The following is a 27,594-nucleotide window of genomic DNA, read 5'->3' on the forward strand; positions in this document are numbered from 1 at the left end:
TAGTTAATGAATGGAATAAACTTCCTGCACAGGTAGTGCAGTGTAGTTCAGTTCGAAGCTTTAAGAATCATTTAGATAAATACCTAAGATGCTGTAATTATTGTAATTTATCTTATATTATTTGTTTTTGTTTTATCATTTGTCTGTCTGATTTTCATTTATTATTAGTTATATGTCAATTTATTATTATTTACTATTTACCTGTTTGTTTATTATTTAACTATACCTATGCATTTATTCATGTATTTTATTTGTTTACATTGTTATAGTTTTTATTTATTATTTTATTATTATGATTTTTTTCGCATCCGACCTAGATATGGATCAAAAGGTCTCCTGTCGGCATGCTTCGCCTTTGTAATCCTTTGTAATAGTGTATCTATACTAGTGGTGGGCAGATACCTGTAAAGTTACCGGTTTTACCGGTAACAACCCTAACGGTACTTTACCGGTAAAAAATCTGGTACCGTTAAGGTTCCATTAACCGATAACTCGATAAGCTATACCAAGGTCTATATATACCAGGTCTAACCACTTCCGGCCGAATTTCGAGGGTGTTGGCGCAGCGGGCCCGTGACGTCACCTGGCCGCTCCAAGTGGGGTTCGCGCGTCCCATCGCTGTTAGTTGTAGCTGGTTCGTTGCATGGACATATCGCTGCCTCCGCTCGCACCGCTCCACGCAATTAGTTATATTCTGACAATGAAGATATATATATATACCTCTATATAGAGATCTTGACAATATGGCTTATTGTGCCATTAAGGGTTGTGGCTCAAACCAAAGAGGAATTAAGCCAAATGTCAATTTTCATCGTTTCCCTACAAATACACATACACACGCACATGTGAACGTGTACACATATAAGCACACACGACGATATCTCCCCTTCCCGTAAAATACAAGTGTATAAACACACACACACATACATGTGAACGTGTACACATATAAGCACATACGACGGTATCTCCCCTTTCCGTAAAATACAAATACATGAATACACACACACGTCAATTGTCACAGATGACTCGGTGGCGCGGTTAGTAAAGACTCAGGCTGCTGTTACGGACACATCGGCGGTACCTGGTTCGAATCTTGCCTAGCATGGAGTTTTCTTTCAGTATCGCTGCGCTTCGAGTCGTTACTCCAACGCTCGTGGGCGGGGAGTTGGGGATGCGTGTGCGTGTAAGTTCATAGATCGGACATACGAGCTCTGAACTCTCTTCCGGGAGGGAAATAGATGTCGATCACGAGTCCAACACGTGATCCAAAAGACCAAGATGAATCACACATACACATATGTGAACATGTACACATATAAGCACACACGACGATATCTCCCCTTCCCGTAAAATACAAGTATATAAACACACACACACACACATGCACACACATATGTGAACGTGTACACATATAAGCACACACGACGATATCTCCCCGCAACATACAAGTATATAAATACACACACACACACACGCACATGTGAACGTGTACACATATAAGCACACACAACGATATCTCCCCTTCCCGTAAAATACAAATTATAAATACACACACACACACACACACACACACACACGCACACACATGTGAACGTGTACACATATAAGCACACACGACGATATTTCCCCTTCCCGTAAAATACAAGTATATAAACACACACACACACACATAGCATTACCCATAGGTCGGTCATACGATAATAGCACTGATAATAGCAATGAGCTAGAGAGAGAGATAACGGGGGGAAATATAATAATTGCAGTCTTCCTTACCGTTTCACAGTTTTCTTCGGTCTTTCACAAAGAGAAAACGGAAGCAGCCAGATGACGTTAGAAGCTGCGCAGGACGGCTCAAACGGTTAGACCTGTTGTATATAGATCTTGAGCTATACCATAACACTCAGAGATCGGTAAGCACGTCTCGGCTTGATGGTACTGAGTGACGGACTGACAGGCCCAGTGTCCCGCTAACTTTACCGGTAAAATACCGTTAAGGGGTGAACCGCTAAGGTCTCGGTAAGCGCGTCTCGGCTTGGCGGTACTGACGGGCCCAGTGTGCCGCTAACTTTACCGGTAAAATACCGTTAAGGGGTGTACCGCTAAGGTCTCGGTAAGCGTGTATTGGCTTGGCGGTACTGACGGGCCGTGTCCCGCTAATTTTACCGGTTAAACTTTTACCATTAAGCAAGTATGCACCACTAAGGTCTCAGTAATTTTTTACCGTTAAAACCGTTTTTCGGCACTTTTTTAATTTCTCAATAGAATTAATGTTATTTCTGTGCTCAGCATACAAAACTATATTAGTTGTGAAAGATTCATCGAAAAATTCCGCGTGTCGCCAAACGAAGACCCATATATGTATGTACACACACACACTCACACACACATATATATATATATATATATATATATATATATATATATATATATATATATATATATAATTAGCTAGGTTAGGTTAGGTTAGTTTTTAAGAAAACATTTATTACAAATTAGTCAAAGCTCATTATATGTGTACGTGTGTCTGTGTATTAACAAAAATCCCATTCCCACATGCACCCTCCAAACATGAACCCATGCATGCAGACAGACGCGGACGAAAGTTTATACACCACACCCACCCTCAATTCACTCACTCGCACGGTAGATAGCATACTATAGTAGTACCAATTAAAATATTACTTTTTCCCTTCACTATGACATAACAAAAAAAAAAAAACGTAAAATAGAACCAGAGATATAGCTTATTAAAGGTCAAAAACATTGATTTTTCAGGAGAGACATTTAAACTGGGAGGCTGGTTAGGCGGCGTGCTTCTGACTCTTTGATACGCACTGATATCAATAAAATTCAATATCATGTGTTTACTGTTTAGTATCATAGCTTGTTTCCGATCGGTGGGAAGAGTTGCCAGATATCTCCATAAACACAGTATCGTAAACAGAATAGAACTGACTATCGAAAATTTGACTTTATTTCAATATACAGAAAATGCAATGGGGTTGCCAGAGGTTGCCAATAATTTATCTATTTTAGTCTGTATAAAAAAAACTAAATTGAGCTGTATTATTTGGTCGAAGTGTTACCATCATAGAGGTGATGGCGTCCACGGCCCGCTAACGTTACCGGTAAACTTCTACCGTTAAGCGAGTGTACCGCTAAGGTCTCGGTAAGCCCGTCTCGGTTTGGTGGTAATGACGGGCCCAGTATCCCGCTAACGTTACCGGTAAACTTGTACCGTTAAGCGTACCGCTAAGGTCCCGTTACCGTTACCAGTAAACTTTTACCATTAAGTGAGTATGTACCGCTAAGGTCTCGGTAATTCTTAACCATTAAAACAGTTTTTCGGCAGTTTCTTTAATTTAAAAAAAAAAAAAAAAAAAAAAAAAAAAAAAAATCTGTGATCAGCTTACGAAACTATATTTCTCATCGAAAAATTTCGCGTCGACAAACGGAAATGACCCACACAAACACACACACACATATATATATATATATATATGTATATATATATATATATATATATATATATATATATATATATATATATATTCCCTATACATTTTGCCTATAGCACCGGTAGGCATGTAGGGTAGGTTAGTGCTTCCTTCGCCCGTTCGTGATGCAGGAGGCAGGATTTTTATAGTGACGACGTCACAAAACTTGAGTTGTGACCACACACCATAGTAGGATGAAATTTCTGTAAAGATTTAAGTCATAAAGGCGACTCGAACTTGGGACGTCGCTACTACCTCACGAGTCTTTTACCGGTAAAACACCGGTAATCCCGGTAACGCCATTGTTGTTTACCGGTAATTCCGGTACTGAAATTAGCGCTATTTGCCCAGCACTAATTTGTACCTGTTAAACCTTCACATACACATGATCTCTGTACAAGACTAAGGTGATTAATGTTTTTGTCACGCACATTTTGCGAGTCTACACATGTTATGAATATTCATGAAATGTAAAGCAATGATGACTTCATAGTTGGGCACACATATAACGAATCCAAATGAATTGCTCACATGAATATTCCTAAAATGCTCAACGCCATTAACGCATTCATAATTGGGCGCACAGATAGTTATTCCATTATATATTATGAAGGTTCATATTTTTTGTTTGAACACAAAGAATATTAGGCAATATCTAATATAATTGTTGAATAATAGTAGGAATATTTATATTCTAATTTTCTTCCACACATAATGAATGATACAATGAATGAAAATCTAAATTTAATGTGCATGAATGTTTATATGTCTGCACCCATAATGAATAATAGATAATTTACTCATATTTATGTTATATATTAGAATTCATTTGTGACATCCTTGGGTTCAGCAAATAAATTGTGTTTATTCTTCGTCAATGATGACCAAATCATCATATGACATCTGACATCACAATTGGAAAGGCTTCATTAATATGCGAGAGCTATGTTTCAAAGGTTGAAGTAAACACTGCTGAATTGATCACCATACATATATTTACATTAACACAAATTACAAGTAACAATGGCGTATATCCCAAACAATTTTACACAGCGGTTAAATAAGCTGACCTGTAATCGCCAGGATGTACAGCTATCTATGTCCACCAATTACACCATTCTCTAATATAGTCGATGATTTTTCGTATCAACAAAAACATTTGTGTACTTAATGGAACACTTAAGAATCTTGAACTACGAACAAGCAAAAATGCATTTGCGCAATAGGCCAACAAAGGTCACTCGACTGCACAACCGAGAGTAAAGCAACTAATGGGTCACATGACCAGAACGCCCACACGAGGAATCGTCACCCCATGAGATCCCACCTGAAGAATTGTCACCCCAGTACGCCGAATATCAACAGTGGGATCAAAATTAGGGGTCACATGAAGCATTCTCATCCCAGAACGCCCACATGAAGAATCATCACCCCATGAGATCACACCTGAAGATTTGTCACCCCAGTACGCCTAATATCAACAGTGGAATAAAGATTAGGTGTGGTTGAATGAGGGTTATGCTTATTGTCATCAACTATACAATCGAAGAATTGTCAACCTAGGGTAGCCCACATGAAGAATTGTCACCCAAATCGAAGTCTGGGATGACGAGTCTCCAAGCAATCCCAATTAACATTTAGAACTGTGTGACTGCTCATCTGTCAAACAGGTTTATAACAATGGATCAATACGCAACAGCTCAAAGTACACACACACACACATGTATATATATATATATATATATATATATATATATATATATATATATATATATATATATATATATATATATATATATATATATATATCTTTGATATAAAAAACTTAAGAAGTGAAAAATGTGTTTGGGTAATGCTGGAAATACAGTCATCCAATTTCCGATCTACGCGACGGGGCCCTTTGGTCATAAGTTTGTATTCGTGGTCGGTTAATTGCGAAGCTAAAATATCAAATTCCCATTGATCAAATTATATGAAAACTTACGGATTTGAAAGACCCAATCAACTCACATCTTGGATTTATTCTTCAACAACACTGCTGAATACATTTGTGTAGTTATATTTACTGTAACAATTTTTGTTTTAAATAGCCCGTTTTAAATATCCCACTGTCGGAGAAACAAAGCAAAAGAAACAGACGAACTGTATATTTCGACCACTACTGCGGTCCTCTTCAGCAGATAGGTACAAGGTAAGATGTACAAGAATATATAGTGAGATATATATTCTTGTACATCTTACCTTGTATCTATCTGCTGAAGAGGACCACAGTAGTGGTCGAAATATACAGTTCGTCTGTTTCTTTTGCTTTGTTTCTCCGACAGTGGGTTATGTAAAACATTTTACTAAATGTGCTACTACATTTTCGTCTTGTTACTGTAACAAATTATATAAGTAACAATGGCGTTTACTCCACACAATCTTGTACAGTACTAAGGTAAACAGAACTATATCTGTCATGATGTGTGTCAGAACCTTTAAGACCTCAGCAGGACTTGGTTAACATTGCTGAATGCAAATATATTCTACCTTACTCCGGTGGCTTCACTGACCCACAAGGGTTATGCATAATCTAATTTCATATATATGGGTACTTCCTTCTGTACAGCATTATATATGAACATCAGTAGAATAAGGGCCTAATCAAACTATTCAAATATCTTAACTATTATTTAAACATAATCATTCACATTGATAATACTCATAATAACATAAATTAATATCATACACACGCACACATATGATAAATCATTTTATGAATAACGAGTTTAATTATCTGGAGTTACTTGACTGCTCAGGACAGCAGAACCTCACAAGTGGCAACGACAGTAATTGGGCACTTTAACTCTTCTCCAACATGGCACTTAATTCAGAATGATCACAACTTGTTATAGAATACTATTTTTTGTCGCACATTTAGTTACACACATGGTCATACACTTAGTCACACAGTTACACACTGGCAGACATAAATATATAAGAGTCATTTCTCCAAAGGCTCTTCCAGCCGCGAATAATTATCATACCTTGATTTAGTACCGGCAATACTTAATACTTGATGGGGGGTGGGGTGGGAGGATTCCTGCAAAGGGCCGAACGATGAGGTGAAGCAATTGGGGGAATTTGCTGTTCTTCGTTCTGGCTCTCGTGTAGTAGAGGCTTGCCGCCCCTACCCATTCCGTTGGCCAACGTTACCACTTCAAGCCCACTCAGACAATTAGATGCAGAACGAACTCGTGGAGGTGATAATGTAGTGATATGACCGGTTAGGATGTGTCCCATCTCCGATAGCTTCCGTTAACTTCTAGCTCAGTGTGTCAATTGACCATTGGTTCTCTCCTTCTCCTCTTCCTCTAGTGTGGGTCATCATGTGTTTTTTTAGATTACTTTTTCGTGAGAAAGCCTCATCACACAGGTCACATTTGAAGGGCTTCTGTCCAGTGTGGGTCTCCATGTGTCGTTTGAGATGATTTTTTCTTGAGAAAGCCGCAGCACACAGGTCACATTTATAGGTTTTTTCTCTGGTGTGGGTTATCATGTGTCGTTTGAGATCCCTCTTTCGTGAGAAAGCCGAATCACACAGGTCACATTTGAAAGGCTTCTCTCCAGTGTGGGTCATCACGTGTCGTTTGAGGTCAACCTTTTGTGAGAAAACTGCATCACATAGGTCACACTTAAAAGGTTTCTCTCCAGTGTGTGTCATTATGTGTTGTTTGAGAGCACCCTTTCCCGAGAAACCTGTATCACACAGTCCACATTGGAAAGGGTTCTCTCCAGCGTGGGTCATCGTGTGATAGTTGAGACGACTCTTTTGTGAAAAAGCTGCATTACAAAGGTCACATTGGAAAGGCTTTTCCCCAGTGTGGATCACTGCATGATATGTGAGAGCACTCTTTTCTGAGAAAGCTGCATCACATAGGTCACATTGGAAAGGTTTTTCTCCAGTGTGGGTCATCACGTGTCGTTTGAGATGACTCTTTCCTGTGAAAGCTGCATCGCACAGGTCACACTTGAAAGGCTTCTCTCCAGTATGGGTCATTATGTGTCGTTTGACATCATTCTTTCGTGTGAAAGCTGCATCACACAAGTCACACTTAAAGGGCTTCTCTCCAGTGTGGGCCATTATGTGATGTTTGAGATCACTCTTTCCTGTGAAAGCTGCATCACATAGGTCACACTTGAAAGGCTTCTCTCCAGTATGGGTCATTATGTGTCGCTTGACATAATTCTTTCGTGTGAAAGCTGCATCACACAAGTCACACTTAAAGGGCTTCTCTCCAGTGTGGGTCACCATGTGCTGCTTGAGAGCATTCTTTCCTGGGAAAGCTGCATCACACAGGTCACACTTGAAAGGCTTCTCTCCAGTATGGGTCATTATGTGTCGCTTGACATAATTCTTTCGTGTGAAAGCTGCATCACACAAGTCACACTTAAAGGGCTTCTCTCCAGTGTGGGTCATTATGTGCTGCTTGAGAGCAGTGTTTCCTGAGAAACCTGTATCGCACAGATCACATTGAAAAGGTTTATCTCCAGTGTGGGTCATCATGCTATATTAAATGACTCGTTAGATAGGTGTGACGCAGACACCACACCAGATTCTCTTTATCATATGACATATATATGAAACCATCGGATACCATTTCTATGAAACTTCTGATATTATTTGATATATTTACCCTTGTCCTGAAAGGAAATATATAATGAGTTCAACATCAACTTGTTGAGAGTATATGCAAAGAGTAACAGGGGTGTATAAAAATATAGTGGGGCATTACCCAAAATACAGTAAGGGAAGGGAACAGACAACTCGTATTAAAGAAGACACTTAAAAAAGAAAAAAAAATTGAAGGTTGGTCAAGTTCTAAAAGTGATGGAGTTACGCCGGAAAAAAAGAAAAGAGAAACAGACTTGGACACAATAAATTGTGAAATAATAAGGCAAAAGTTGATTAATAGATACTGAAAAGAGATAGAGGATATGAGAAAGAGACCAGTGTATAATGTAAGATGCAATAGCATAGTTGGAAATAAAAAATCTTTCTCAAATTTATCAGAGGACCACAATAAACACACACCGGTCATGGATGTCATAATTTAACGGCTGAGAGATACATGAAATTAATTGTAACCTCAGGGTTGGCAGGAAAACAAGCATCATTAGATAGAAATGCCACTAAAAGCCTATAAATAAACTTCTAAAATGTTGATTTTTTGACATCTTTTTATGAGAGGTAAACTCAATCTATCCTTTCTACCTACACCTAGGTTAGGTTAGATTCACACCATCCTTTCCATCAAATACTAAAACAAAGGGCACGGTTGGAATAGGTTGTTAGTTATTCAGTGAAAACAGCCACTTCAACCGAGTGTTATTTGGATATTTTTTTAGTTGTGCGCACCTAAGCAATATTGCATTAGAAAATTCAATGTTAGTTTTCTGAATTATAATAAATGAACGTATTGTGTGATCTTCTTGGCAGAAATAACAAAAAACCTTACTATAAGCAAGCAAAGGTACTAATGAACGAAGCCTCTTGGATACAGTCCAGACGCTTTGTTATCGTCTGCCCAGTCCAGTCACTGCCAATTAGACGATGGCATTCACGTTGTGGACAGGGTGTTCTCCAACTCCAGGTGACGTTAATAAACGCTGTTACAAAGACAATAGGGTATCCTTGGAATTTTTTTAGAAAACACGGGGTTCTACTGTCGTCTGTTAATTGCCCGAGGTACAATAATCAGGCCGTTAGTATCCATGAAGACAACGGTGACCCAGATGATCTAATTTGAGGTTCCGAATGACTAAATACAGGTTAGGTTAGGTTAGAATAGATGAATTTATCATCCTTTCATTTCTTCGACTTTGGCATCTATCAAGATATGGCGTATCATTCAACAACCGTGACTTCGTTCGTTGATAAATCGGCTTTAGCAACATTTTCTTGTTGATTTCCGCCAAGAAAATCACATATTATGTTGATGTATTATAAATTACAAAATTAATAATCGACTTTCTATTGCTGTCGCGTATGTGCGGACTTCTAAGAGATTGACCGTTATTTGCAAGGATATTTGTACCTATAGCAATCTTGTTCATAAACCAACATAAGATTTAGTTTTGTATGTTATGGTCGATGTCGCTATTTCTAGAACCATCCGATATAAAGTACATTACTTGCTCATATATTAGGAGTATTACAGAAATATACAAATACACAAAGATATTATTCAAAATGCAACAAGGTAAGAGAACAAACAACTCATACCAGACAAGCTTATAGAAGAAAATGGACTATTGAACAAATATAACAATGACGAATGAGTGCAGAAACCGAAAAAAAACCAGACTGGTACAGAAAAAAAATGTAGAGATATAAGAAACCACAAGAGTGGATTCGCAGAGGTCTCTACCCACCCAATAATTAACCCATTCAACTCCGATGACAAGATGTCTTGTCATTTGGTCAAATAAAACAAAAAATCATAATAAAACAACAAAATGTTTGATGATCAAACAGCACCAGAAAAATATGACGTCGTCAGTCCTCCTCCTCGAGGAGGAGGACTGACGACGTCATATTTTTCTGGTGCTGTTTGATCATCAAACATTTTGTTGTTTTATTATGATTTTTTGTTTTATTTGACCAAATGACAAGACATCTTGTCATCGGAGTTGAATGGGTTAAGGATGCCAGAAATCAATGTGTGATTCTTGTAAATCCCCTATCTTTTTCTACAGAAAATCAATTGGTTTCCATTTGTCAGGGAACATCTTCGCCCCGCCTACGCCCCCCTCCCCCTAACACAGACATAGGACTGGTGAATAAACTATAAAATGTATCTATCATCTTAGAGCAAAAATCAATCTAGTCAACCAACCATAACCCATTCCTACCTATTGCTAGGTTAGGTTAGACTCCAACCCACCCACACAAAGTTCTATCAACTATTAAAGTAATGTGCATGGTGGGAGTAGCTAGTTGAGTTGCGGTTATTCAACCAGTCACTTAGAATGTATTACAATTATTTTTTCGTGAAAATTTACTTGTGTCCATGGCAATCTTGCTTGTAAATCATAAAGACAACATAAGACTACTATTTCTGGAACCTTCCAATATAAAGTATATACATTTTTTCACGTAATTGTTTCTCTTATGAGACATTCAATTGCAGGTATTTGAAGTATTCCAGTCCCTAACAATGCATGACCTCTACCACACAATAAATGCATGTACACGCTTGACGTGTACCCATAACAACGCTTACTTATTACCTGCATGACTGTTGTACTACCAAATTCTATTCCACTAGTGGATCTCACAAATGTCTCGGCTCAAAGATTATTTCAAATCTGTACTATAAGGCACTTTATTTGTATTCAATTTATGCGAAATGGACCTGCGTAGTGAAAAAAAGAAATTGAGAAATTAGCAAGCGACTTTCTTAAATTGGATTTTCGCTTTCGTTTCGAGGAAGACGAAGTGGCGGCCGCCAAAAGGAATGTAAACAAACAGGATACACACATCTACCTATGGACATAGAGACAAATACAAGAAAACTATAATGAACTCCTAAAAGGCATACAAGTGTGCATCTCAAAAGAACAGGAAACACAAAATAACATTATTGAAAACATAAAGGAGGTATCAGAAGCTGATTAAAAATGTGTCAAATCACGACGGAAATATATCGACCTACAGACGCAGACCAGGTTCAATCACAAGACACAACATCCAAAAATACTCTACTAACCTCCACCCAACCAAATCCAAGGAAAGAAGAGGTTGATAATGAAAAATTGTCACAACTTTGCGTTATGACACACTGCCTTTTACTTCCCATTTTCTGTCATCTCTTTTCAGACCCTTCGGCTATTACTTTTCTTTCGCTAAATGGAACCGCTGGAAGTCTTAAGGCCTCTAGTAACTACTTCTTAATATTTTCCCTTTCCCTTCTTTCCAGCGACTGTTGCCCGAGTTTATCACTAATTAGTTACAGTGCCCTATCGAGTTTAAGTATCTCCTATTTACTTAGGAATGTTTCCCCTCCCTGTATCCCAAGATGTCTTCGTATGTTCATGATCGAAGTCATCACAGATGCTATAATGTTAAGATTGAAATGTCTCAACTTCTCAGTTTTACTAGTTCACCATATTACATTTGCATTCTTGTACTTTATGATTAGGATTGGTATATTTTACCTATGTATTTCCATTTGGTTTGTTTCTTAATTTTTCCGCTTATTACTCCCCCCCAGGCACTTGAATAACTATATTTAATTTCCATATATATATATATATATATATATATATATATATATATATATATATATATATATATATATATATATATGTATATATATATATATATATATATATATATATATATATATATATATATATATATATATATATATATATATATATATATATATTATTTTGGCTAGGGTTAAAGGGGTATGGTGGGGTAACACGCCACTACTTTAGTGTCCCCTTACTGTCACAAAATCCCTGGACAGTGGAAGGAGGTGGAGGTTGTGGGGGCGTGGGAAATACCTACCTTAGGTGAGATGAAGGGGGATGGATAGCTGCAGTGGGAAGCCGAAGTCCAGGAGATTTGAGCCACCGACCGGGACCACGCGCGCTCCCTTCTAGGCGCGCATGTACATAAGTCAAAGAGGGGGACAACTCATTAAGTAGACCGTCCTAGGCTAATCAAACAGATCATCCTATTGTGAGTTTTAATTATTAAGATTATTTCTACAATCAAACATTATAACCATGCTACTCGATACTTAGTAGGATATTTTAACAGATAACCTAATTTCACTTATGTATCCTATCTAATCCCCTGCGCTAGTCTATAACATCTAATACTTAACCACTAAGTTGACTTCTCCTAGCGTCTTCTGCTGGATGCGGGGGTGTCTTCAAATAGGCGCGGGTCCGCTTCTGGGGTGGGAAGGCCTTTGTCTTTGAGCTCGGCGGGAGCTGACCGACCTCGTGGGTGACACCTCAGGGCGGGAATTGAGGTCGGTGATGCTGGCGTCTCTCTGTAATTTTGCCAGTTCCTTTCCGGTCAGGATGTCCCGAAAGGGGCGATTCTGCATCCCTCTTGCTGCGATACTGCAGACCAGTTAAGTTGGGTAATCACTGAAGGCAACACTCTTCGCCGACATGTTCCTGGTAACGGGGCACTGAATGTCGTGGCACTGGTATTCACGAATTCTCCGGGCACTAGTCACTTGTAATATAATTAATCAGCCGTGTCCGATTGACAGTGATTAAACAGTTTGTATCAATGAGTGGAATTCGCAGTGACCACTCTACTAGAGAATGATGCACATTTGGACCTTCCGAGGGCACGTGTCCCACCTCACTCTCTGTGAACCCAAGCTCAACTGCCGGACAGGCACTCCAGGGGTCAACTGCCCGCCCATACTGTATGGCATACACCGGTGCCGATACTTCTTCGTTTCCAATCACTAGTTTTGAAGGGAGCGCAGGGCAATGTTTATGTGGAAGTTGAAACAGTTCTAATTGTTCTTTGAGGGTAGACACTATTCACGAGAGTGGAAGATATGATCCTAACTAGTCTAATTAAAACTAGCCTAAACAATCAATGGCAAGCGCGCAGGGGCTGTGTGAAACCGTTAGACTAATTCGAACGGTAACTCTTAAATGTAATACACTAATTCTAATCATAAAGAAGCAACTTACAACTACAATAAGGAACAGTAAACTTGAGAAGTTGTGGAATCCCACCAGGCGCGGATCCAGGGGGGAGGGGCTGAAGCCCCCCCCAAAAAAAAAAAATTGTTCTTCCATGAATCATTGTAAGGATGTCATTTAATCGATTTTAATACTTTCTGTTTTGCCAGGTCCGGGGGTTAAATAAACTGACAGCATGTGTGCTGTATTTAGGCGGAATTGTGCTGTGTTTGGCATTTGTTTAATTAAATTCATCTGATTGGTCTCGCCGTCGCTGAGTCTGTGCTAGCTCACACTGTGGAGCCAAGCCGAGCCCTTCAGTCCCCATGGTCGATCTAGTCTCAGCGTACGCTACGATTGGTGATGTGGTGACACATCTAAACAAGACCCGGGAAGGTGCACTGACCAGCTTCCAGGACATCTTCAAGAAGGCAGAGGGACTCCTCCAGGAGATCGGTTCATCACACGACACCATTCCTGTACCTCGGAGTTTGCAAGCGCCAAACGCAGCGAGCGAATTTACCCTTCCAGGTTAGAACAGACAAATTTATTATCCTTTCATTTCTTCGACCCCAGCATCTATCAAAACATAGCATATCATTCAACTGCCTTAACTTCATTCGTTAATAAATTGGCTTTAGCAACTTTTTTGTTATTGATTTCTGCCAAGAAAATCATATATCACATTGATGCATTATTATTTACAAAATTAATAATTAACTTTCTATTGCTATGTTGCTTAGGTGTGCACTTCTAAAAATTTACTGTTACAAGGATATTTGTGCCCATAGCAATCTTACTCATAAACCAACATAAGATTTAGTTTTGTGGGTTATGGTCAATGTCGCGATTTCTAAAACATTCTGATATAAAGTATATTACTTGCTCATATATTCGGAGTATTATGAAAATATGCATATACACGAAGACATCATCCAAAATGCAACATGGTAAGAGAACAAACAACTCGTACCAAACAAGCTTAAAGGAAGATAATGGATGATTGAATAAATATAAAAAATTCTGAATGAGTGCAGAAACTGGAAAAATAAACACTGGTAAAGAAAAATGTAGAGATAAAAGAAGCTACATGAGTGGATTCGCAGAGGTCTATACCCACCCAATAATCAAGGATGTCAGAAATCAATGTTTGTGTGATTCTTGCAAATCCCCTATGTTTTCTACAGCAAATCGCTTGGTTTCCACTTGTCAGGAAACACCCGTGCCCCACCTTCACCCCACCACACACACACACACATAGGACTGGTGAATAAACTATAAAATGTTTATATCTATCATGGAGTAAAATAAACAATCTAGTCAACCGAGCATAACCTAGCCCTAACTATTCTTAGGTTAGACTCCAACCGCCCGCCCCCCCACGGTTCTATCAACTATTAAAATAATGTGGATGGTGGGAGTAGCTAGTTGAGTTGCGGTTATTCAGTCAAAACAGTCACTTAGAATGGATTAAAATTATTTCTTTTGTGAAAATTTACGTGTCCATGGCAATCTTGCTCGTAAATCATAGACAACATAAGACTACTATTTTTGGAATCTTCCAATATACATACAATTTTTTTTTTCAGGTAACTGTTTCTCTTGTGAGACATCCAATTGCATGTATTTGAAAGATTCCAGTCCCTAACAATGTATGGTACTAATGTAACCCGCATCCTTCACAACAAAAATAACTTACCAAGAATATAGTACACTAAGAAACGTATTCCTTAAATAGTGGCTTTGTACTGTAGCGGCCTTTAAGGATGCCAGAGATCTTGGTTGTTTAACTTTATTAATGGAAAATGAAACAAAAACAAGTGATTACCGTAAGAAGTAAATATGATGTTCATAGGAAACATAAAATATTCTCTCCTAATGTATATTGCTAAACCGCTGTGATTAACATAATGGAATAGAATACGCCGTAATGGAATATAAATACGCCGCCATATTGGGTAAGTTTTACTGATGCTAATGATTTTCTGTTTATCATACATAAGAGGCTATTAAAAGGATCAAAGTTTATTTCAAAATATCAGGTAATGAAGCTTCATTTTTGCTGGATTGGATTTTGTGTTTAAGTGACATGAATCATAAAAAACAAAGCATGAGTCTTGGAAGACTAAAACTTTGATATGTTTAAATATCAATAGACAATAGGCATATTTTCTCCTAAACAGATAATAGTTTTCCGTGGGGACAACTGCAAGCTGCCAGTTGGCGATCCATATATTGACAGAGAGGAGAATGTTCATATGAATTATTCACCAGTTTGATTGCACACCTTGGCAGTGTGTACTCGTATACTAGTACTAGTCCTGAAGAAGTGCAGGTCTTCAAACGGCACTCGCAGGTTAGAACAGGCACCACAGTCTTTGCTGCTTTGTGTATATGTTTTAGTCTTTGTCAAGGAGTATGAATTTAATAAGTTTTTCTATCCATCAAGGGGCAGTTTTTTTTAATTATGTGTCCTTTTTCTGGTGAAGCATTAAGCCTGGTTCAGAGTAGTTCCATGAGAGTACATAATTAAATCAATTACCAATCCAACTCATACCCAACCTAAATAAACCCTCTATTCTGGTAGAAATACATTCTTTCCGCCACTTGTAAGCATCTTTCTTGCTACTCCTTTCATCCAGGGACACACAATTTACCTACAGTTAGGTAAATACATTACTGGCAGTTGTAATAGTTCTTCATGGGAACTGATTAGCAAGTCCGAGTCCTTTCTAAGTTAGATCATATTAATAGACCATTTTGTCATGCATTGCATGCATTTTACTGTTTTGCTTTTGAAATATCATTCTAGTGAAACTTTAATACAAAACCACCTCTAACAAATTACCTCAAATGCAAGCCAAAATGCATTTGAGGTGGAGTGGAGATGCCTGAGGGATACCAGTGCATGTCTGCCAAAAAATTAGAATTTGCAAAGAATATAAGTCTTTGAGATATGTAGTATCCCTAAACACATATTCTAAATTGTAATTCTGCAGCAATCTAGAGCAGTTGCATACCTTGTTAATCTACCTTCTTAGAGTAGGTGCTGGCCCTTGTCTCTCACTTTGTGCTGTACATTGTAGGACCTAACCCAACCAAAATCTAGCAATGAAGAGGTAGGGGTGTGTATGTCCAGTGCCCCATCTGTGTACTAGTGAGAGAAAAAAAAAAAATCCAAAGTAAGACCAGTTGCATAGTTTATCTTGGATGATGCCCTTTATTTTATAATACCCTGCAAAATATAGCATGACAATCAACTTTTGTAAAATTGTAAATTGCAATAAAAGATCATATGGAACATAGGAAATTGAATAAAAAAAAAAAAAATGGCAGAATGGTTTTCCCTTAAATTTTAGTATTTTGCCAGATTATCACAGCATGCAATTTCATTCTTTCCACCTCTTTACAGGGCTGCAATCCATTCCCCATGGGTCTGGGCACTGAGTTTCTTACATTTTTCTCCCTGGATAGTTAAAACAGAGGGAATCCTGTTGAAAGATTTCTTTTCAATATGCTCCACTCTGTTTGAGCAGCCTATGACTGGTTAAAGTTGACCATGATTACAATTCTCCAACAATCTAATTGCCCTCTCTTCTCACTCTTAGTTTGTCCTCAAATATGGTGTCATAAGCATAAATCACATGACCCCTGATGTCATGCAGGGGCAGTCTGTTGGCCAGGTTGGAGAGAAATTACACTTGAGGATAAGTAAGCATGATATTTTGTGCTTAGTAGGGACCAAACTCCCAAAAAACTTTGATCTACAGTTGGGAAACAGTAGAGACATATGGAGACAAAGACGATAGAATAATTGGAGGGGGGGTCATTGTGGTGGTTGTGAAAAGTGACATAAAGGTGGAAGAAGCCAATGTGAGTGAGTGAGTGACTGCAAGGCCGTAGCAGCAATGCACCTGAATATTAGAACTAAAGGGCAGAATAGAAGAAACTTCATGGTACCATATGCAACCCCCACACCAAGACAAGAGCTTGGAATGAAGGTGAATATCAAGTAATTGTATGGGACACATCTCTTCTACAGATAACTATTGAATTAAGTAGCAATTCAGTTATTATTGGAGATTTAATTGCATTGAATTAAACTGGGAGGAATGGGAAGCAAGTGGGAAGGAAGATTCCTGTTAAGTACAGCAATGGAGAACACAATGACCAAGTGGCTGAAGGAAGTGACATGGGTAAGAGGAGATGGCATTCCCACAAAGTTGGATCTGCTACTTGCCAAAGAGCCAGATATCATCAGCTCCTTGAACTACCTCTGACTCAGGAAAAAATTATTATCTAATTATATAATTTCAGTTGGAGATGAAATATAACCAAGGAATGAATCACACAGGCATGGGAGACTCAATTTTGGGGAGGCAGATTATTTAGGGTTAAAAAAAAAAAGTAATAAAAAGATGTTTTGGAAATAAATTAAGAGAGGAAGAGGAGGCGAATCAAGTAGAGAAGAAAAGGTAAAAGGTGCAGATGGAGAGATGATAATGGAAGGGAAGGCAGTAAGGGGAAGATGGGCAGAATATTTTAGGGAGTTGCTAAATGTGAAGGAGGATAGGGAGGGAAAGATAGCTGCAGAGGGAAATGCGAAGAAAATGAGAGTGATGAGTGAGGAGAATGGAGGAGAAATAAGGAAGGATGAGGTGAAGGCAGTTGTTAAGATGATGAAAGCAGGTAAGGCACCTGGTCTGGATGGATGCCATGCAGAATGTCTGAAAAAGGGAGGTACAATGATGGTGGATTGGCTGGTGAGATTATTTAATGTTTGCTGGAGAGAGGGTAGAGTGCCGGAGGACTGGAGGAGTGCCTGTATAGTTCCTCTTTACAAGGGAAAAGGGAACAAGTGTGAATGTAGTAGTTTCAGAGGGATTAGCTTGTTAAGTGTAGTTGGGAAGGCTTATGGGAGGATCTTGATTGAGAGGATTAGGAAAGGAACAGAAGGAGTAATTGGTGAGGAACAGTGTGGATTTAGGACAGGTAGAGGTTGTGTAGATCAGATCTTTGTGGTAAGACAAATATGTGAGAAAGCTATAGGAAAGGGGAAGGATGTTTTTTGGGCTTTTATGGATCTGGAAAAGGCTTATGATAGGGTAGACAGAAAGGCACTGTGGGAGGTTATGCAGATATACGGGATAGGAGGAAAGCTACTGGGAGCTGTCAAGAGTTTTTATGAGAGTAGTAGAGCTTGTTCCTCATCCCACCATTCACTACCCTTTCTTCTATTTCCCCCTGTCCTTCTTGTTCCACACACCATCCTTGCACACTTTAAGACTCCCTCCTTGAACCATCCCCATTCCTCCTCCACACCCATCTCTGCTCCATCCTTTACTCCCTCCCACAAAGTAGTGGGTCAGGAAACAAAGAAGGTTGTAGAAGAGAAGAAGCGAGCATTCACAGATTGGTTACAAAAGAGGACGGGGGAGTCATATGAGACGTACAAAGAAAAGAAAAGAGAAGTAAAGCAAAAGGTAAAGGAGGCAAAGAGGAGAGCAGATGTGAAATGGGGTAGGAGTATGACAGAAAATTTTGAAAGTAATAAAAAGATGTTTTGGAAAGAAATTAAGAGAGGAAGAGGAGGTGAATCAAGTAGGGAAGAAAAGGTAAAAGGTACAGATGGAGAGTTGATAATGGAAGAGATGGCAGTGAGGGGAAGATGGGCAGAATATTTTAGGGAGTTGCTAAATGTGAAGGAGGATAGGGAGGGAAAGATAGCTGCAGTGGGAAATACGAAGAAAATGAGAGTGATGAGTGAGGAGAATGGAGGAGAAATAAGGAAGGATGAGGTGAAGGCAGTTGTAAAGATGATGAAAGCAGGTAAGGCACCTGGTCTGGATGGATGTCATGCAGAATGTCTGAAAAAGGGAGGTTCAGTGATGGTGGACTGGTTGGTGAGATTATTTAATGTTTGCTGGAGAGAGGGTAGAGTACCGGAGGACTGGAGTAGTGCCTGTTTAGTTCCTCTTTACAAGGGAAAAGGGGACAAGTGTGAATGTAGTAATTTCAGAGGGATTAGCCTGTTGAGTGTAGTAGGGAAGGCTTATGGGAGAATCTTAATTGAGAGGATTAGGAGAGGAACAGAAGGAGTAATTGGTGAGGAACAGTGTGGATTTAGGACGGGCAGAGGTTGTGTAGATCAGATCTTTGTGGTAAGACAGATATGTGAGAAAGCTATAGGAAAGGGGAAGGATGTTTTTTGGGCTTTTATGGATCTGGAAAAGGCTTATGATAGGGTAGACAGAAAGGCACTGTGGGAGGTTATGCAGATTTATGGGATAGGAGGAAAGCTTTTGGGAGCTGTCAAGAGTTTTTATGTGAGTAGTAGAGCATGTGTTAGGATTGGAAATGGAGAGAGTGAGTGGTTTGAAGTAAAGGTGGGACTTCGTCAAGGATGTGTTATGTCGCCCTGGCTGTTCAACTTATACATGGATGGGGTGGTGCGAGAGGTGAATGCTAGGGTAGTGAGTCAGGGATTGGAGATGGTTAAAGAAAATGGAGAAAAGTGGGAGGTGAGCCAGCTGTTGTTTGCAGACGACACTGCGCTTGTGGCAGGGTCAGAGGAGGGATTGAGGAAGCTGGTGGCAGAGTTTGGGAGAGTATGTGATAGAAGAAAGCTAAAGATAAATGTGGGTAAAAGTAAGGTGATGAGATGTACAAGGGGTGAAAGTGGCAGTAGACTGGAAGTGAACATTAAGGGAGAGCGACTGGAGGAAGTGGATAGTTTTAGATACTTGGGTGCAAGTGTAGCAGGAAAAGGTGGAGTGAAGGTGGAGGTAGAATGTAGATTGAGAGAAGCGAGTAAATGCCTTGGTGGTTTAAAGAGTGTAATGAGAAATAGACATTTGGGAATGGATGCGAAGAGGAGACTGTATGAAGGAGTGATTGTGCCAACAGCATTGTATGGGGCAGAAACGTGGAACATAAGAGAAGAAGAGAGAAGGAGTTTGAATGTGTTTGAGATGAGGTGTCTGAGAAGTATGGTGGGGGTTACTAGGCTAGATAGAGTGAGAAATGAGGAGGTGAGGAGGAGAACAGGGGTGAAAAAGGATTTGGGAGATAGGGTTGATGAAAGAATATTAGGATGGTTTGGACACATGGAAAGAATGAGTGAAGAAAGACTAGTAAAAGAGGTATGGAAGGCAGATGTGGAGGGAGTGAACATGAGGGGACGTCCTAGGATGAGGTGGATGGATGGGGTGAAGGGGGCTTTGGGGAAGAGGGGAATGTCTGTTGAGGAAGGAAGGGAGAGGACGGAAGACAGAGGTGAGTGGAGAATGGTTGTATATGGATGATGTTTTGACTGCATGAGGAGGAATGGGCGGGGGGGTGGGGGGTGGGGTAGTATGTGTGAGTAAATTTTGACGCAGCCCGAAGGGATTTCTCCCCGTCCTCGCCTTATATGCAAAGGGGGACGGAGAGGGGGGGTCGCCGATTAAATGAAGCGGCCTTGCTGTGGATGTGCTGTGTCTTGCGACACTGCTTCTGACCCAGGGCGGTGGGCAGGGTGCAGGGATGACCCGTCATCCAGGAGGTGCTCAGATGAGAGGAAGGGTGGGAGGGGTGTGGAGTGTATTTAGGGATGAAATGGGTGGGAGTGTTTTTATGCCTTTCCCTTTTTGGCTACCTCCCTTGAAAGGGGGAAAAAGCCTTGGTATATGTATGTATGTATGTAGTAGAGCTTGTGTCATGATTAGAAATGGAGAGAGTGAGTGGTTTTAGGTAAAGGTGGGACTTCGTCAAGGATGCGTTATGTCACCCTGGCTGTTCAACTTATACATGGATGAGGTGGTGCGAGAGGTAAATGCAAGGGTCAGAGATTGGAGATGGTTAAAGAAAATAGAGAAAAGTGGGAGGTGAGCCAGTTGTTGTTTGCGGACGACACTGCGCTTGTGGCAGGATCGGAGGAGGGATTGAGGAAGTTGGTGGCAGAGTTTGGGAGAGTATGTGATAGAAGAAAGCTGAAGATAAATGTGGGTAAGAGTAAGGTATGAGATGTACAAGGGGTGAAAGTGGCAGTAGACTGGAAGTGAGCATTAAGGGAGAGCGACTGGAGGAAGTGGATAGTTTCAGATACTTGGGCGCAAATGTGGCAGGAAAAGGTGGAGTGAAGGTGGAGGTAGAATGTAGATTGAGAGAAGCGAGTAAATGCCTTGGTGGATTAAAGAGTGTAATGAGGACTAGACATTTGGGAATGGATGCGAAGAGGAGACTGTATGAAGGAGTGATTGTGTCAACAGCACTGTATGGGGCAGAAACATGGAGCATAAGAGAAGAAGAGAGAAGGAGTTTGAATGTGTTTGAGATGAGGTGTCTGAGAAGTATGATGGGGGTTACTAGGCTGGATAGAGTGAGAAATGAGGAGGTGAGGAGGAGAACGGGGGTGGAAAAGGAGCTGGGAGATAGGGTTGATGAAAGAATATTAGGATGGTTTGGACACATGGAAAGAATGAGTGAAGAAAGACTAGTAAAAGAGGTGTGGAAGGCAGATGTGGAGGGAGTGAACATGAGGGGATGTCCTAGGATGAGGTGGATGGATGGGGTGAAGGGGGCTTTGGGGAAGAGGGGAATGTCGGTTGAGGAAGGACGGGAGAGGACAGAAGACGGGTGAATGGAGAATGGTTGTATATGGATGATGTTGTGATTGCATGAGGTGGAATGAGCAGGGGGATTGGGGGTGAGGTAGTATGTGTGAGCAAAATTTGACACAGCCCAAAGGGATTTCTCCCCATCCTCTCATTTTATGCAATGGGGGGACTGAGAGGAGGGGTCGCTGATTTAATGAAGCAGCCTTGCTGTGGATGTGCTGTGTCCTGGGACACTGCTTCTGACCCAGGGCAGTGGACAAGCTGCAGGGATGACCCGTCATTCAGGAGGTGCTAAGATAAGAGGGAGGGTGGAGGGGTGTGGAGTGTATTCAGGGATGGAATGGGTGGAAATGATTTTATGCCTTTTTCTTTTTGGCTACCCCCCTTGTAAGGGGGAAAAAGCCTTGGTATATGTATGTATGTATCTTTTGCCTCACTACATTTTTTGTTGTACTAGCACCTAATGTACACCCTTTTCTGCTTCTGCTTTGGTATGTAGTTATCTATTCCTTCCTTATAAATTTCTTTTGATATATTCCATTTCTCCTCCATCTTTGTTCATTAGAGAAGTTTTCCCATTTCACTTTTTGAAAGAATTTTCCTTGTTTCTGAAAATTGGATTTGTTGTACATTAGTCTTCCTTTTCTGTGCCTCTCATTTCTTCCTAAATCAATTTCATCTTTTAGTTCAAACTCTATTAATATGTGGTCACTCTTCCCAATTGGTGTCTTGTATTCCATTTTATCCTCAATGTTAGGCTCTGACATAAATATTAAGTCTAGTCTCAACAGTTCTTCATTGTTTCTATATCTGGTATTTTCCTTTACCTACTGAGTCATTGTATATTCAATGGTCATATCCAGTAGTATATTTCCCCAAAGGTCCTCTCCACCTTTCACTGTCATCTCTTCCCAACATATTTTTTTGGAGTTAAAGTCACCCATGATTACTATGTTTCCTCCTTTTAGTAATTCACTTAATGCGTACTTTGTGTCTTCAAACATTTTGGAACGGTCACTCTCAGTCCAAGAATGTTTTTGGGAGGCACATATATCACTACAAATTTTCTACTTTTCATGTCACTATTTTCAACGTTTATCATAATAGATTCCACATTATTATTTCCTTCTGTTATCTTTGTCACATTTAAGCCTTTTTTAGTCAAAAACATGACTCCTCCACCCTGCTTCTCCCTTCTATTTATTATCCAATGATTATATACACCATGTCCCACAGTATTAGGTGGTAGTGAACCTTTTAATTATTTGTGAATGGTCTGCACCTCTGTTATTACATGATTCCAAAGAGATAATAGTTGATCTTATTAGATTTTTTTTCAGGACGAGAGTAACTATCAACATTTCTCTGGAAGAGCTGCTCCTAGATTCCATATATCCATCATACAACAAAGAGAATCTGGTGTGACATCTGCCACACAGCTCCTACATGATGACCCACACTGGAGAGCCTTTGTAGTGTGACCTGTGCAATGCAACTTTCTCAAGAGTCATCTTAAATGTCATGAGCTCATTCAGGAGAAAAACCTTTCCAATGTAGCCTGTGTGATACAACTTTCTCAGCAAAGAGTAGTTGTAAACTTCATATGTTGACCCACACTGGAGAGAAGCCTTTCCAGTGTGACCTGTGTGATACCTATTTCTCAGTAAAGTGTCATCTCAAATGTCATGTGCTTACCCATACAGGAGGAAAGCCTTTCCAGTGTAACTTATGCAATGCAGCTTTCTCAGCAAAGAGTATTATTCTGAAACCTCACATGCTCACCCACACAGTAGAAAAGTATTTCCAGCATAACCTGTGCGCTACTGTTTTCTCAGAAAAGAGGAGTCACAAAGGTCACATGTATACCCACAGTGGAGAGAAGCCTTTCCAGTGTGACCTGTGTGATTCTGCTTTTTCAAAAGTAAACTCAAATGTCACATGACCCACACTGAAGAGAAGCCTTTCCAGTGTGATCTGTGTGATACCACTTTTTCACAAAAGAATCATCTCCGATGTCACATGATGAATCACACTGGAGACAATCCTTTCCAGTGTGACCTGTGTGATGCTGCTTTCTCAAAAAAGAATCGTCTCACACGTCACATGATGATCCACACTAGAGAGAAGCCTTTCCAATGTGACCTATGTGATGCCACTTTCTCACAAAATAGTGATCTCAAATCTCACATGCGTACCCACACAGGAGAAAAGCCTTTCCAGTGTAACCTGTGTGATGCAGCTTTCTCAGCAAAGAGTAGTCTCAAACCTCACATGATGACCCACACTGGAGAGAAGCCTATGCAGTGTGACCTGTGTGATGCTGCTTTCTCACAAAAGAATCGTCTCACACGTCACATGGTGATTCACACTGGAGAGAAGCCTTTCCAGTGTGGCCTGTGTGATGTAGCTTTCTCAAGAAAAAGTGATCTCAAATCTCACATGCATACCCACACAGGAGAAAAGCCTTTCCAGTGTAACCTGTGTGATGCAGTTTTCTCAAGAAAGTGTAATCTCAAACCTCACATGATGACCCACACTGGAGAAAAGCCTTTCAAGTGTGACCTGTGCGATGCAGCTTTCTCACAAAAGAGTCATCTCAAACGTCATTTAATGATCCACACTGGAGAGAAGCCTTTCCAGTGTGACCTGTGTGATGTAACTTTCTCACAAAAGAGTGATCTCAAATCTCACATGCCGACCCACACAGGAGAAAAGCCTTTCCAGTGTAACCTGTGTGATGCAGCTTTCTCAAGAAAGGGTAGTCTCAAACTTCACATGATGACCCACACTGGAGAGAAGCCTTTGCATTGTGATCTGTGTGATGCCACTTTCTCACAAAAGAGTCATCTCCGATGTCACATGATGAACCACACTGGAGAGAAGCCATTCCAGTGTGACCTGTGTGATGCTGCTTTCTCAAAAAAGAATCATCTCACACGTCACATGACGATCCACACAAGAAATAATGATCTCAAACTCTCAGGAAATAGATTTAATTTGGAAGTGGGTATAAACAAATTTGCCAATCGTGTAGTTAATGAATGGAATAAACTTCCTGCAGAGGCAGTGCAATGTAGTTCAATTCAAAGCTTTAAGATTCGTGTAGATAAACACCTAAGCAAGATGCTGTAATGTGTGCCATTTATTTGATATTTATTTGTTAGTTATTATTTGTCTGTTTATTATTATTTCCTTGATTATCATTTATTATTTACAAGGGAGAAGGAAACAATCGTGAGTGTAGTAGTTTCAGAAGGATAAGTGTTTTAAGTGTAGTTGGGAAGGCTTATGGAAGGGCCTTGATTGAGAGGATTAGGAGAGGAACAGAGGGAGTAATTGGTGAGGAACAGTGTGGTTTGAGGACAGGTAGGGGTTCCATAGATCAGATTTTTGTGGTAAGAGATATATGAGAAAGCTATAGGAAAAGGTAAGGATGTTTTTTTTTACTTTTATGGATCTGGAAAAGCCTTATGGCAGGGTAGATAGGAAGGCAATGGGAGAGGTATTGCAGATATATGGGATAGGAGGAAAGCTGTTAAGAGCAGTCAAGAGTTTTTATGAGAGTAGTAGAGCTTGTGTTAGGATTAGAAATGGAGAGAGTGAGTGAATTGAGGTAAAGGTGGGACTTCATCAAGGATGCACTATGTTACCCTGGCTGTAGTGGGTCAGGGATTGGAGATGGTTAAAGAAAATGGAGGAAAGTGGGAGATAAACTAGTTGTTGTTTGCTGATGACACTACACTTGTAGGAGGATCAGAGGAAGGATTGAGGAAGTTAGTGACAGAGTTTGGGAAGGTGTATGAAAGAAAGAAGTTTAAGATAAATGTTGGTAAAGGTAAGGAGATAAGATGAACAAGGGGAGAGAGTGGTAGCATACTGGAAGTGAGTATTAAGGAGAGAGACTGGAGGAAGTGGATAGTTTTAGATACTTGGGTGCTACGGTGAAGTGTGATGCAATGAGTGAGGCTGGGTTGCTGAGGTTCTTTGGTGCTGATACCAACGGAGGTGACCCAAGTCGGGTAGTACAGGCGTGACAAGGGCATTGGTTCCGGCCTCCCCTACACCTGAAGTGTTCACTACTGACCTTCACATTTGCCAAGAATGTGTAGAGGCTACCCTCCACAAAAGGGGAGTGGAAATGTAAAGCTTAAAGAAAATTGATATACTGTATTGTGTTGGTAACTTGATAGTAGTTATATTATATTTTTATTTTTTCATTTATTTATTTATCATTATTATGATTTTTTTGCATCCGACCTAGATATGGACCAAAAGGTCTCCTGTCGGCATGCTCCGCCTTTGTAGTCCTTTGAATGTGGCAGGAAAGGGAGGAGTGGGGGTGGAGGTAGAATGTAGATTGAGAGAAGCAAGTAAATGCCTTGGTGGATTAAAAAGTGCAATGAGAAATAGACATTTGGGAATGGATGCTAAGAGGAGATTATATGAAGGAGTGATTGTGCCAACAGCACTGAACGGGGCAGAAACATGGAACATAAGAGAGGAGGAGTTTAAATGTGTTTGAGATGAGGTGCCTCAGAAGTATGATGGGGGTTACTAGGCTGGATAGAGTGAGAAATGAGGTGAGGAGAACAGGGGTGGAAAGGGAGTTGGGAGATAAGGTGGATGAAAGAGTATTGGGATGGTTTGGACACATGGAAAGAACGAATGAAGAAAGATTAGTAAAAGAGGTGTGGAAGGAGTGAACAAAAGAAGTCAACCTAGGATAAGATGGATGGACAAGGTAAAAGGGGCATTGGGAAAGAGAGGAATGTCTGTTGAGAAAGGATGGGAGAGGACAGAAGATAGGGGTGAATGGAGAGTGGCTGTGTATGGATGACACTGTGATGCATGAGTGGGAGTGGGTGAGGGATCGTGTGGCGAGGGAGTATGTATGAGAAATAAATTGACACAGCTTGAAGGGATTTCTCCCCATCTCCTTTTCTGCATGAGGGGACGGAGAGGAGGGTGTCGCCGATTTAATGAAGCAACTTTGCTGTGGATGTGCTGTGTCTTGCAACACTGCTTCTGACCCAGGGCAGTGGACAAGATTCAGGGATGACCCATCATCCAGGAAGTCCCAAGATAAGAGGGAGGAAAGAGGGGAGTGGAGTATGTAGGGGATGGAATGGGTGGGAGTGGTTTCTATGCCTTTGTTTATTTTTTGGCTACCTCCCTTGTAGGGGGGGAAAAGTCTTTGGTATTGTATTATTCATTTGTTTTTTACTATTTACCTGTTTGTTTTTTATTTAACTTTACCTATTGATTGATTTATTATTTATGATATAGATTTAATTGTTTATTCATTTAGTGCATATATATATATATATATATATATATGTATGTATGTATATGTGTGTGTGTGTGTATATATATATATATATATATATATATTTTTTTTTTTTTTTTAACCTAGTTATGGACCAAAAGGTCTCCTGTTATCAAGCTTCTCCTTTGTAACATTTGTGATGCCTCTTTCTCACAAAAGAATGGTCTCACACATCACATGATGATCCACACTGAAGAACCTTTCCAATGTGACCTGTGTGATGCTGCTTTCTCACGAAAGAGTGATCTCAAATCTCACATGCTTACCCACACAGGAAAAAAGCCTTTCCAATGTGACCTGTGCAGTGCAGCTGTATGACAAAAGGGGTAATTTCACAGGTCACATGAACAGCCACACAGGGAAAAAAAGCATTTCTAGTATGACCTGTGTGATGCCCCCTTTCTCACACATCACATGGACACCCACTCTGGAGAGAAGGCTTTCCAGTGTGCTGCACAGGTGCACA

The 27,594-nt window shown here is 40.1% G+C and overlaps 2 protein-coding genes across 3 annotated transcripts; one reads left to right on the forward strand and one right to left on the reverse strand.

Annotated features, from left to right (window-relative positions):
- Positions 1-5,796: 5,796 nt before the first annotated feature.
- LOC143031344 (uncharacterized) lies at positions 5,797-11,421 on the reverse strand. Of its 2 annotated transcripts, none has more exons than XM_076195047.1 (2): positions 11,249-11,421; positions 5,797-8,180 (listed from the first exon to the last, which is right to left on the reverse strand). In XM_076195047.1, the coding sequence occupies exon 2, from the start codon at positions 8,041-8,043 to the stop codon at positions 6,802-6,804; it is 1,242 nt and encodes a 413-aa protein (XP_076051162.1). In that variant the 5' UTR covers positions 8,044-8,180; positions 11,249-11,421; the 3' UTR covers positions 5,797-6,801. The 2 variants fall into 2 exon arrangements, with proteins under 2 accessions (XP_076051162.1, XP_076051161.1); XM_076195046.1 differs by lacking the exon at positions 11,249-11,421 and adding an exon at positions 10,770-11,223.
- A 679-nt stretch (positions 11,422-12,100) lies between these two features.
- On the forward strand, positions 12,101-27,098 carry LOC143031345 (uncharacterized). The gene is made up of 2 exons (XM_076195048.1): positions 12,101-13,736; positions 23,143-27,098. The coding sequence occupies exon 2, from the start codon at positions 23,741-23,743 to the stop codon at positions 24,932-24,934; it is 1,194 nt and encodes a 397-aa protein (XP_076051163.1). The 5' UTR covers positions 12,101-13,736; positions 23,143-23,740; the 3' UTR covers positions 24,935-27,098.
- Positions 27,099-27,594: the final 496 nt, after the last annotated feature.

Source organism: Oratosquilla oratoria, chromosome 12 (genome assembly GCF_046742065.1).
Source record: "Oratosquilla oratoria isolate Oo_2021 chromosome 12, ASM4674206v1, whole genome shotgun sequence".
NCBI lineage: Eukaryota > Metazoa > Arthropoda > Malacostraca > Stomatopoda > Squillidae > Oratosquilla > Oratosquilla oratoria.